This window comes from Mustela putorius, unplaced genomic scaffold (assembly GCF_011764305.1).
Source record: "Mustela putorius furo isolate JIRA1106 unplaced genomic scaffold, ASM1176430v1.1 tig00001130_pilon_pilon_pilon, whole genome shotgun sequence".
In the NCBI taxonomy this organism is placed as follows: domain Eukaryota; kingdom Metazoa; phylum Chordata; class Mammalia; order Carnivora; family Mustelidae; genus Mustela; species Mustela putorius.
Window position 1 is genome coordinate 3,170,776 of NW_025421584.1, and position 12,759 is coordinate 3,183,534.

General features: G+C 47.4%; 1 protein-coding gene across 16 annotated transcripts in view; it reads right to left on the reverse strand.

The window, feature by feature from the left end:
- Positions 1-12,759, reverse strand: part of CELF2 (CUGBP Elav-like family member 2) — a 510,120-nt gene that overhangs the window by 101,066 nt on the left and 396,295 nt on the right. For 15 of the 16 annotated variants that reach the window (XM_045087392.1, XM_045087388.1, XM_045087382.1 and 12 more), the window contains one exon: positions 6,779-6,861. The exons of the other annotated variant lie outside the window; for it this stretch is intronic. In XM_045087392.1, coding sequence (XP_044943327.1) covers positions 6,779-6,861 — 83 coding nt within the window. The remainder of the gene's footprint in view (positions 1-6,778; positions 6,862-12,759) is intronic. 16 annotated transcript variants of the gene reach the window in all.

Sequence of the window (12,759 nt, forward strand, 5' to 3'; positions counted from 1 at the left end):
GGATAGCGAGGAGAAACGAGTATGTCTGATATCTATTACTTCTTCTGCCACCGCGTCCTCCTACTGTGCCCTCACACGTTACCCGTGGGATCGCAGTCCTGCTCCATGACACGGGGCAACTCTGCACCCCTGGCCAGGCCCCTGAGCTCGGTCGTTTAAACAGATGCTCTCCAAAGCCCTCCCAAAGGTCTCAATAACTAGGTACGGAGTTGAGACTCCGATGTTTGCAAAACCAGACAAGCAAGGCCTTCCCCGAAGTTCTACCATCAAAAGGCGGTGCAGCTGCCGCCTGTTCGAACCCCGTGCCCGCTGTGCCGCTCTGCTCAGCCATCTCTGACTTTTCACCACCAACGACCTGTCATTCATTTTCTCCCACAGACTTCCTTGTGTTGAGTGGGTCCTATTTTAAAAGTAACCGGTTTTTCATTTTTAGCTAATCAAAGCCACGTATCACCACGTGCCAGTCAAAGCTATTGAACCAAATGCCCACCAGCCTAAAGCAGACCCTCCACTCCCGTGGCAGGAGAGGATTTTACGGTGGGTGGAAGAGATGCGTTCCAATGGCTTGCGGTTAAGTCATTAAAATGTGCTTTCCCGGACTCCTTGGGATGGGCCTGCAGCTTGGGAGCCAGCTGGGCCCCGAGACTGTTCCATTGACTCATGATTGGTTCCAGGCTGAAACCAAGAGTCGGCCAGCACCCTGGCCGCGTCGGCCCGAGTCCCACCTGGGGCTGTTTCTTTCTGCAGGTTGAGCCCCTCTCCTCGTGGGCGTGGCGCAGGTGGGCAGGTGCGCCCAAGCCACTGCTCCCTTCCTGCACCGTGACACTCTCCACCACAGTCCCTCACTAGGTCATCTTAAAAAAAAAAAAAGCGAATGAAATTCGCTTTCATTTCTGCAGAATTTAGTGTTACACTAAAAAACAACACAGGCCGCGGGAGAACAGCCGCTTTGGGCAAGCGCTACGAGGTCAACTACTTCGGCCCAGGCCCCATCCCGCAGACGAAGACCCCCAGAACGTACCCCGAGCCCGGGTCCCGGCTCACACACTGCGCGGCCAGACACTACGTGGTCACACACCAGAGGAGCCCACACCCACACCCACAGAGCCTGTCAAGGAGAAACAAGACCCTGGAAGCACATTTCTTCGGGGGCTCAGAAAGCTTTACATCCATGATCTCATTCGACGCCTCCTCTTCTGTTAAGAAGGTGGAAGGCGGGGGTTATCGCCTGTAAATGGCAGCTTTCAAGCCCCCTCACGTGGGGATGGAGCGTCTGCCTGGATCTTGACTCAAAGCAGAAACCAACCCACGAGACCAACAAACGGAAGAAGGTCGCGGCTCCCCGCGCCTCCTGCAAGAAAGGAGACTACGGGGTCATGACGACCGTGCTGGCGGGCCGAACAGAAAGGGGGATTTTAAGGTCTCTCTTCCCAGTTCCATTGATTCGGCCGCACCGATACCCGTGTGTGGACGTGTGACACGTATCCGCTTAGGTTCACGGAGCCCGACGCGACGCTCCGGGTACAGGATGTAAATTGCACCGTTGCACGTGCACATGCGCATCAGCAAACTCACGTTCATCGTCTGTTCGGGGGCACTCGGAACACGTGTGGGCAAAACTGCCATTTTGGGGGGAACAAGACTTGACATCTCTGGAAATGCTGTAGGAAATGGCCTCATTTGGGCACTAAACATCCCAGAGCTATTTGCTCAACGTGAAGCACATACAGGCGCGCGGGGCTCGCTTCGTTTTGGGGGGATTCCGCTCCAGGCGGCGTGGCTGCTGCTGTATTCTCTCGTCCTCAGCGCAGCTCTGGGCCAACATACAACCTCGGGGGCGACTCGTGGAGGCAGTGCATGGATGTTCTTTGGGTTCTACACGAAACAGGATTTTGAGGCCGGAAATCTGCTTGGGCAGATATTTTGGCTGTTTCTTCCTGTTTTTAAATAAATGGCATTTGAGAAGAAACCCGGCCTCTTTAGGCCTGGATTAAATAAGGTCGTTTGGGGGGCGGGGCAGGAGGGGAAGGGGCAGGGCATAGCCAAGATCGGATGAGATGGGGTTTGAGGGATTTTATGACAGAAAGAGTAACATGATGGTAACGATAAAATAATCCTGGTGGCTCTGAGAACAAGGGCGCTAAACACATATTAATAATTAGAAGGGGAGGGCTCAAGGCAAAGGAAGTACCTCAAAATGCATTACAATGGGCAAATCGAATTCGGTCCCAGGGAGAGCCACGCTGTTCTGGTGGAAGCATATTAAACCCCAGCATTCCGCTCTTAAAGGACACAGGGGTACAATTCTACGGAGAGTTGCGAGGAAGGCCACCGGGGAGGAAGGAGCGTGCCTACCCGCGTCAGGAAATGATGTCTTCCAGGGCAAGCCAGGAAGGGGCCGCCTCACTTCATGTGGGTGAACACACTGGTCCCAGGAGGCAGTTTTATGTACTGCTTCTTCCTACTGGATGAGGCTCATTTGTTTTTATATCTCCAGTCTCCGGGCGGTCCTCGCGCCCGTCCCGTGTGCTCTTATAAAACACCTTTCAGTCAGCCACCACGAAAATGGAGCGCTCTAAACAAATGCTCTCTCGGGGAATAGCCCCTTCATAGAAACCGCATTTAATAAAACTGGTCGTGATTGTGAAGAGAAGAGAAGGGGTAAGGCACGGGCCGAGAAAATGTCTGGAAGAAATTTGCAATTAATATTTTACAAGACATTTAGATTCTGATTCCTCCTTGCTGTAAAAATTTAAGAGCTTTTCCAAAACTGTATTCCTCTCTGTTATTACATCCTTAATTAAATTAATTTATACAGTGAATGCTCTAACGATACGGCTGTAGATTTTCAATCAGAAAAGCCTTATTGCTAGAGACAGCATGCGCGGAGACCTTGAAAACCCAATGACAGAAGGGGCAGTGCCGACCCTGGCACGGGGGCTCTGTGGCCCTGGGCGTCTGATTACGGACGGGATCGTGGTGGTCTTCCCCTGCCTCCGTTAAGGTCTTTATTTTATTTTTTTAATTAACCTAAATCAGGTCGGTGAGAATGGAAATGAATCCTGCAAGCTGCCTTCACACAGATTTGTCTCTGGGAAATACAACGGAGCGCGATGACATTTCTCCTACTCCCCCTACCAGGTAGGCTGTGCCTTCCCGAACAGAAGCCACCTCTGAGCCTGATTTGCTACACTGTCAAGGCAGAGGCAACCAAAATCTGTCCAGGAACACAAACGGTTGGGCTTCGGAAAAGGTCCGGCTAACAGTTTTGTAGCCAAGTCAACGGCTGGTCACGTGGCCCTGCCTGATGTCCCGAAAGTCTTCCCTTGAGGTGACGGGAGTCTCACTCCGCAGCTCTAGGACAGGCCTGCGCGCACGCATGACCGGCTCTATCCTAGTGCCTGGTGCCCGGCGGGCGCTCGAGAATCGTTAGTGTTTTGTTCACCTACCGAGATGTCATCTGCTGCCAGGTCTCCAGCCTCCTTTTCCAGAGGAGAGCATGGTCAGCCCAGGGGAAGGACCCCAGATGCTCTTTCTTTGTTGCTCCCTGGGTTGAGCTGTTGCATCGGCTCCCCTTAGTGCCAACAGTGTATTTCTAGGATTAATGGTGAGCGTTTCACAGGATGAAAGACCCCGTGTCTTTTTCAGTTATACGGGGTGAACAACGTGTCCTTAATGACTCTGCCCTGATCTTTTGCCTTACCCCCCCCCGTCCACTACGGAAAGGGTCTCTAAGACCCACACGAGGCACGAAGGAGAGGTGCCTCCAAAGAAAAACTCATTCAACAGAGTAAGATAGTCCCATCAGCATTTTTCCCTCTGCCATACTAACTGAGTTCTTTGCTTTTAATCTCAAGACTGAAAGACAGGTCCCTAACCATCAATCAAGTTTGGGTGCACGATGAAAGTTCCCTATGATATAAAACATCAGCTGCAAAAGAAAATTAAACAAGGGAGGGGGGAAAACCTGGCACTATTTGATCTTGTTTTAAAATTGAAAGTTTTGGACACTTTAGGGGGAGGAAAAAAAAAAGCAGCAAGTGCCTTTTTAATGGATTTTATCCGCAGGGAAAAATGATTACAACCAGAAAAGCTTTAAAGTGTCAGCTGCTGATGCATTTTTCTTTATCCCTTTTATTTTTATTCAGAAAGAAATTGAAGGCATATGGCAAAGTGCATCATTAATTTCTTATTAATTTCATAATACGAAGGCAACCAGTTAAAATAGTAGTGCTACAACTTTAAATTACCGAACTCACTTGGTAGTTAATGAGAGATTTAGCACAGCAGGGGTTCTGTTAAATTAAGTTGTGCCTTCACATCACAGTGGGAAAACAGGTGTATATTGGTTTAGAATTATGGAAATGTTGACTAATTCCAAGGCTTGTAATCAAACAGCAAGCCACCCTGTAATATTTTTTCCCCCCAAATATGCATTAATCTTTTATGTCTGGTCCCACTGCTTTCTGTCCACCAAAAGCTCATAGCTGAAAGGAAACCAACTTTCATGTTTTGCCTCTAGCTGTTCGGGGTGCTGTTTTTTCAGACAGAACTATCCCTAAATGCAACATTGGGAGCCCTGTGCCCATGTACCTCATTTGAAGTGGTGAATGTACCCGTGGTGTGTGCCATGAAGGACGGGAGCCTACAAATCAGACGGGACTCCTCACAGTTTCCCTCTAACCCGTTGTAAGTCATGAGGCATAGGAAGCTGAACTGGAGAAAAAGAAAACCAAAAAACAACCCCCAAGCCATCTTTTCCAACTCCAGAACTCTTGCGCTTACTAACGGGTCTCCAAAATCATCGCTCCAGATTTCTGCATGCAGAATTTTTAAGAAGAGAAAAACAAACCATATATGCTTTTTTTTTTTTTTTTTTTTTTTTTTTAAATACTGAAGATGTTCCTTGTTTGCTAGGAAAGGGTCAGGGTAAGATGTCCTAAACAGAAGCAGACCTGCTACCCTCCTTGTAGGTTTTTCAACACGGCCCACTCATCATATGAACTCGGGGCTTCTTGAGAGTGTCTTTGCCAATAAGGATGGCGTCCTGAGGAGTTGTGCAAGTTTTAGTGAAGTGGATGAATTCAAATGCCCACAGCTGTGCATTAACTTAAATTAGAATGTGATATATATACCCTAAATGCTAAATATATTCATCACCTCGGGAATTGTTTTGAACATACCTAGAGGGGCTTTTGTGTGCTGATTACTAGAAAGTATTTCTTTTTAAAAGAAGGGATACAAAGTGGACTTTCGGTGTCCTTAGGAGACTGAGAAATAAAATACACAAACAAACAAAAAAATCCCCCAAAACCAAAAAACTTTTTTATTATTGACTGAGCCTGTAAGTATTTGCCTTGGTTTCATCTGGTAATGTGACCTAACCCTGCGACCTTCTAGAATTTACACTGAAAAAAAATTTCATTTATAAGGAAAACAAAGCTGAAATAATACTTAAAAAAAAAAAAAAAAGTCACTGAGCAAAAGCACTTAGATGTCCTAAAAGCTGACTTTCACTAAAACCACCTTGAAAGTTTTAGGGAGAAATAACCAAACAGGGAGGACAAGGTCTGCTCTGCCATGCTTGCTTTTCTGACTCTCCTGCTCTTTGATGGCCTCTAAGGAAAAGCGAAAAGCCACAGGGTGGGGTTGAAGACCACGGTTCGTAATTTATTATTTTGGGGTGGCTAAGAAGCTAATGTTTTGAAAACATTTTCTTGAGTAGCTTGCCACTACAAAATGCTATGAAATTTTCAATGGACCTAAGGTGATTTAAACAGATGTTCTCTTCTCTGGGGTGAAGGGTCATCAAATGCCTGCGTGCGTATGTCAGCCTGTGTACACACAGGTATGTCCGTGTGTCTACAGAGACGGCAAAATGGTAGCCAGAATCACGCCCTGAAAACACGAGGGACACTCTATTGTCTTTCTTACACTCTGATCAAACCAGGTTGCAATGAAATTATTATCACGTGGCTCACCACAAGTTCTTCATTAGCACCAATACACACCGTTAGGATAGTAAATGAATTCATCACCAGTATTCGGGTCATTGGAGAAAATATACAAACAGCACAGGACACATTACACCAGCATGCAATATATAAAAATGCCACAAAACCCCAAAAATCATGTATTCTGATGGAGGAGTTACATACAACATCAGTTCGCTTCTAGTGAATTGTACTAATCATCAAATATTACCAGGAAGGAAATGGAAAAAAAAAAATTGTAAGCTTTGTATTTTCTGTTCTCTACCAACATGAAGCCACAAATTAGGCATTAAAACATTGACTTTGTTAACAACCAATGACTGTTGAGAAACCATTAGGAGGTTTAATATTATGGCTGTACAGGGTACATTTTGTCCTTTCAAAAGAAAATCTGAGACTAAATTTCAAAAGGGGCTCCTGGTGAGTAAAAGCTTTTCCTTTTCCATCTGCTTTTCTCCTGTGTGTTGGATTTTTTTTTTTCTTTTCCCTTTTAAAATCTTAGCCCACCCAATACTCTTTGGCAGCCGCTGCTACCCAGTGGGGTCACTCTGATTTTCTGACCGGGGGACGTACTATTTGAGAGCTCTTTCCATCAGCATTAATGCCAGTCCTTTCTGGGCCGGCCAGCTGGTCTGGCTGCTGCAGGGGGGTACAGAGGGGTCAGCTCATACTCCTCAAAAGACCAAAGTCATTTTTGCCACTAAGAGCCCATAACTAGAACCTTCAGTTGAAAGGACCATTTTCAAGCAATAAAGTGATTTTGGTACAAAAGTAAACCGACTCACCCCAGGTAAAGTTTTAATATTGTGCAGTGCATTCTGGGCCTCAAGTGCAGCTTTTCTTGTATAAAATGTTACGAAACAACAACCTACAGAGAGAAATGAAAAGGTTTTAGAAATTTCTGTGAATGCTTTGCTTAGATATAACGGAGACGACGGCGAACAAATAATCAACTTAAAAGGACGCGCAATTTAAAAATAACAAAGTGGCATGAGAAGAGTAATAACATCTCAGGCTTTTTACCAGTGCCGTTCACCCAAACCATATTTACGAGCTTCACCCGTGTGGAGATCAATTCATGACTCTGTGGCCCAACCACCTGGAACGCAGCTCTTCAGGGATGGGGGGTTGGGTGGGTAAGTGGTGGGTGACATGTTAATGGGGCTGGTGTAGTGACTGCATACAGAGAAGGGCTTAATCACAGTGACAATGGCAGAAACTTGCAGTCACTCTCATTTCCTTAAAGGATATTCCAGAACATCACATTTTTAAAACACTGTCTAAACTCAACGGTGTAGAACACCGTTTCAGGTTCTGAAAAGCTGGGGTGCTGCTTCCTTCTTTCTTTTTTATCTCCACCAAGAGTATATAATGCAAAGTTCCATACATGAGATACTCAGTATTTGTTGGCCAAAATGTAGGGCTGTTTTAACCAGTTTGGGAATTCTGTTACGGTAGAGGTGGGCACACACCCAGACACATGTTTGCACACAGTGTCCCATGTCTTATTACGTAGGGCTACAGCATACCAACTGGCAACTTTGTGATTCCTTATATCTAAGAGCTGATGGGGAGTCGGGGAGTCTGGGATGAACGCCCCCCAGGAGAGACCAGCAAAGCCCCTCCACCTTCCTCCACCCAAGAAAATGGTGCTGAACCCTTACACCATTACTTCTGCATTCTGAAGGATGGCTGACCTCTCCTTCAGTTTGCAGCCAAAGATGCTGGTTAGCACAGCGGTTTAAATCAGATAGCGATGCCGGTTAATGATCGGTTCATCAGCAGGTAGGTTTTAGCACAGTCGGGCTTGGGAAAGGGGGGTGGACAAAATCCTTAAAATTTTAAAGATAAATTTAACTCGGAGTTGAGTTGTCTTTGTAAGTTGTGCTGAGGCAGGAAAGTGGGGAGATGTGCTCATGAAGACTGGAAATATTTGACCTTGAGTTGTACTTGAGCACCCTAAAGCATGGGGTCAGGGAGCTGGGGAGGGCTTGGAGAGGCATTCACTCACACCAGACAGAATACCAAGGACCATGAAAGAAATGCACAGCACTCTGGCATCAGCCTTGGTTCTACTTAGGGGAATAAAGTAAACAAGATTAAGAAGAGTTATAAAAAAAAAAAAAAGGCAGAGTTGACAACAGGAAGTTGGCCTTGCAAGCCATCGAAGGTTGGCACTGTCGTTTTTCAAAACAAAAACTCATTCAAAAGAGTAGAGAGGGAAGCCTGCGTGACTCAGTCAGTTGAATATCTGACTCTTGATTTCGACTCAGGTCATGATCTCGGGGTCGTGGGACTGAGCCCTGCGTCAGGCTCTGCAGTCAGCTCGGAGTCTGCTGGAGACAGATTCTCTCCCTCGCCCTTGGCTCCTCCCCCGTCTTGCACATGTGCTCACTCACTCGCTCGCTCTCTCTCTCTTTCTAAATGAACAAGCAAACAAATAAACAAAATCTTTAAAGCATAAGAGAAAATAAAGTTCAAGTCCATTCATTCAGCATTTCTAAACACATCTATGATACTTCGTCCTCATTTAGAAAAGAGATTTGGAAACTTGTATATTTGATTTTGCTTTAGTCTTCCAAGATTAAACTATACAAAATATACAAAACCTTCACCTTCTGGACAGAGCAGAAGATGATCACTGCTTCTTGGCATTCAAACTACAGACATCCAAGGATCAGAAACTCCTAAAAGGTGGGAGTTCACAGATGTGATGGAAGAAATTGAAAGTCGTTAAGTTTCTTGAAAGAATCACAGATGGACTGACCATTTTTATTTATTATTTATTTATTTTTGAGAGAGAGAGAGAGAGAGAGATAGCAAGAGAGAGACTGAGTTGGGGGTAGGTCAGATAGAAAGGGAGAGAGAGAGAGAGAGAGAATCTTAAACAGGCTCCAAGCTCAATGTGGACCCTGATGCGGGGCTCAATCTCAGGACAGAGATGGTGACCTGAGCCGGAATCAAGTCAGATGCTTAACTGGCTGAGCCACCCAGGTGCCCCAGACTGACCAAATTTCAGATGAGTTTTTCACTTCAGCTATTTTGATTTCTGTGACCAGAGTTCATTTGACCTGATGTAGATTGATTGGTTGATTGATTGATTTTTACTGAAATGTTCAATTTAACGAGTGACTCTGACTTGACTCTGACTTGTGAGCCCAAGACTCGCTACAGGAATTGCTTCAGATCTAAGAAGAAGTTTTAACAGGGAAGTCAAGTCCCCACTTCCAACAACCCACTATAATCACTCTAAGAAGAAGACAAAAATACCAACTACGCCTCGCTGGGCTTAGTATAGCAAGAAAAGCAGAGAGAGACATAACCCCTGCCTTCTGAAAGCTCCTCACAGAATCTCAGTAATTTTTTCTCTCCCTCTTCTGCGCTTCGTGTTGGCCGCAATGGGGGAGCTCGCAACTTCACCTGCGATGACCAGAGCTCTCGATGGAGGCAGAGTCTGATACCCTCGAGCCGACGGATCTGGGGAGCGGGGAGCTTAGAAGAAAGAAGACCCGAGGGGTGGAGTGGCATGTGCCTGCCTGGACAGAAAGCAAGTCAGAAGATGAAGAAGAAGAAAGGGCAGCGTGGCCAAGCTCAGAGCTGAGAAGGAAGTCCAGACCGGCGCACGGGGCGGTGGAAGGAAGGGCGGGCGCTACAAACGGAGAACTGAATCAGTGAAAAGATAAAAGCACCAAGGAGCAAAGATGAGGCTCCTGAGTGAATCCCACGTGTGGGTCCAACTGGACGAGCTCAGGCCCAGACGCGAAGGTCTCGGGAATACAGGAAGCGCTCCTGCCTTCAACAACCGACAACCGAAACGCACTAGGACGGTGCAGTTCGTTTCCGATTTAAGTATTAAAATGCTCCCCATGGGGATGGAATCATCTAATTGTTCTTAGCGGTTTACAACTTTGTGTACATTTGGCTAAAGCACTTTCCTCTTAAAGTTCTTAGTGAATAGAAGGCGGTGGGGTGTGTGTGTGTGTGTGTGTGTGTGTGCGCACACACGTGTGTTTGGGGAAAGGCAAGTGAGCAGTAGGAGATGGGGATGCAGAGAGGAAAGGAACGTGGAGAGGAGTCTCATTCCAAAAGGACAGATGGGAAGACACCCCAAATCTCAGACTCCTTCCAGTTTCGTCCAGGGTCCTCTCTGCTTGTACAGCTGATACAGTGAAATCAGGGTTCCCGCGACAGACCCTCCTCAGCCTGTGCATAGCTCTCATTTCCTTTACTCCACACCCATTTGAACCAAGGTCTTTGGAAATGATGCCAAGAACAGCTCTGGCTGCAGCTGTAATGCACAGGAGAGTGTCGTGGGTGCACCCGTGATCTCCTTCCCGACCCCCCACCAGCAGCTCAGCCCCCTCGGTGCTGTACTTGGGAAACACACTGAGCAGCTTTCAGAAAGGTGGGCACGGCTCCTCCCCGGCCCCAGGCTTGGTGAGCGGGATCTGGGCTCAATTTCTGCCTCTGCTTGTAGCCTCAGCTGGGTACCCTCATGCACCAAACAACTTGCACAAACATGCGGTTTGGGGCAGACAACAGGGTTGGGACGATCACCCCGGACTCTACTTTCAGTTTCGTACGTTTGGTTCCTGAGTGGCTTGGGCAGAAAGAGCTTACTTCCTCTGTACCTTAGTCGCTTTGGTTTCATTACCTCTCGATCAGCGAAAAAAAAAAAAAAAAAAAAACCAGGGCTGCCTACAGTCCTCCTCAAAACAACACGGGTATACAGTCCAAAGCATTTTAATACTTAAATCAGAGGAAGTTTTTTTAAAAAGTCAAAATTATTCTTTACTTTTCTTGGGCTACAAAGAACTTGTGCTTCATTTCAGTGCACAAACTAATTCACTTAAAAACAGCGTTGGATTAAAGTTATCTTCCATTTGCAGGATAAACACAGAACTACCAATTCAGGTGACCACCTTCGATAGAGCAATCTGTGGCTTTCCCCCCAAAGACCCAGGAGTCTGCACGCCACCAGAATAAGACTTCTATTTCTGAGAGAACCCTTCCAGCGAATAACCACTCTTTCTCATCATCCATCACTTGATAAGCTCACTTAAAATCTTAGATTAATTAACGTGCTGAGATTATTTCAACGAAAGGAAGGGAGAAGTATCATTTGCTTTGATGTGGTCATTATCATGGCCAAGGGTCAAGGAGCTACAGCAGATCCCAGAAAACCATGGCGGTTCAGCCAAGGTGGGATTTTCTTCTCTGCCTCCCCTATCTGGACGCACAGCTGTTCAGGGAACCACCTGTCCCTTAGATTTCCCTGCGCCAGCTGTAAGTCAGCTCTGAAATTCACTGGGATCCTTTTCAGGTCAGCGGCGACACCAGATGGCTCCGCCGTCCGAGGCAGGGGACAGACCTTCCTTCAGCGGGTCCTTTTTCAAACACTCTTGCGAGGCGGGCGGTTAAGCACCGACGTGCTCAGGGGCTCGTGCTAGGGCAAGGCCCGCGGCTGCAGTGGGCACCAAGGGGTTCAAGCCCTCTGGCGTCGGCATCGTTCTGGAGTCCCCCCCCTCTCCCAGCTGCCCCTGGAACGTCGAAGAAGGTTCTGCTCTATGGTGCAGACTAAAGCGTTGCGGCCGGGGGTCGTCCGGCCGGTCAGGGGTGCGGCGAGCCGCGCAGATCCTGCTCGAGGTGGCTCAGTCACCCCATGAGCTGGTCTCCACCTCGCCACACGGCCTCACAACTGCGCTGCCCGACGAGACCTGCCACCTCTATCTGCCCCTTCAGGAGTCTCTGCCTGCGGCCCAAACTCTGAAAGGACAAACGTGATGTCCCGCCCATGCGTTCCTTGATGGCATCTCACTTTTCAACACTTGACAATTCAGTGTATCCATAAGGGCTCTGGACTCCGGAGCCTCCCCGTCTCCCTCCCAATGTACCTCTCATGGGTCTGTTTATCGACACTGCCCCGTGACTCCCCATCAGCGGTTCTTAAATTCGTGGCTGCCACAGGTTTGGGGGTAAAAGTGGGAGGGGTTCCAGAACCGAGTCCCAGTGTCACTCACATCTCCCTGGGAATTCCTGCTGCGGCCGCACTGGGAACACCTAACGGAGCTCCTAGGAGGGCGGCGTAAGAGAGAGCGACCCTGACGGTAGACAAGGCCTGAGGAGATCTTGGGAGGCAGAGAGCCGTCTATGAAGGTTGACTGGTGCAAGCCTTTGGGGGGTTCGCAAGCAGCAAGTGGATGCTGGGCCCTGAAAGAGTGAGTCGGGGAGGGGGGTACTGGGAGCCTTTGGTCACCCAGATCCCCACATGGTGACAAGTTTAGCAATTTGATTGCGTATGTTCCGCGTGTGGAACCGTGCGCAATCAACACTGTGATGAAGTGTGAGATATGATTAGACCATTTTGTCTCAGAAGCTGAGAGTGTCAGTTCCCACAAAGACTAAATGCTACCTACTCCAAACAGGGTACTTGGTGTCTGACTTGATCTCTTCACAGAGAGTTTCTGCCTGTCACGAAGAGTTCCCTCAGGTACTTTGCTGGCTTAATTGCAGAATAATTTTAGGCACCTTTAGGAGGTTTTTACTGTTCCCAAAGATAAAGCCCCAAGCAAGACAGGCCAATGATATCTACACACACACACACACACACACACACGCACACACACGTACACATGCACACACACACGCACACCAGTAGTGTATTTAAAATCATAAAGACACTCAACTTTACTGAAAGACTTTAATTTTAAATGATCAAGTAGATTTATCCTCAAAGAAACCATCTGGATTATCACACATCTTTTCA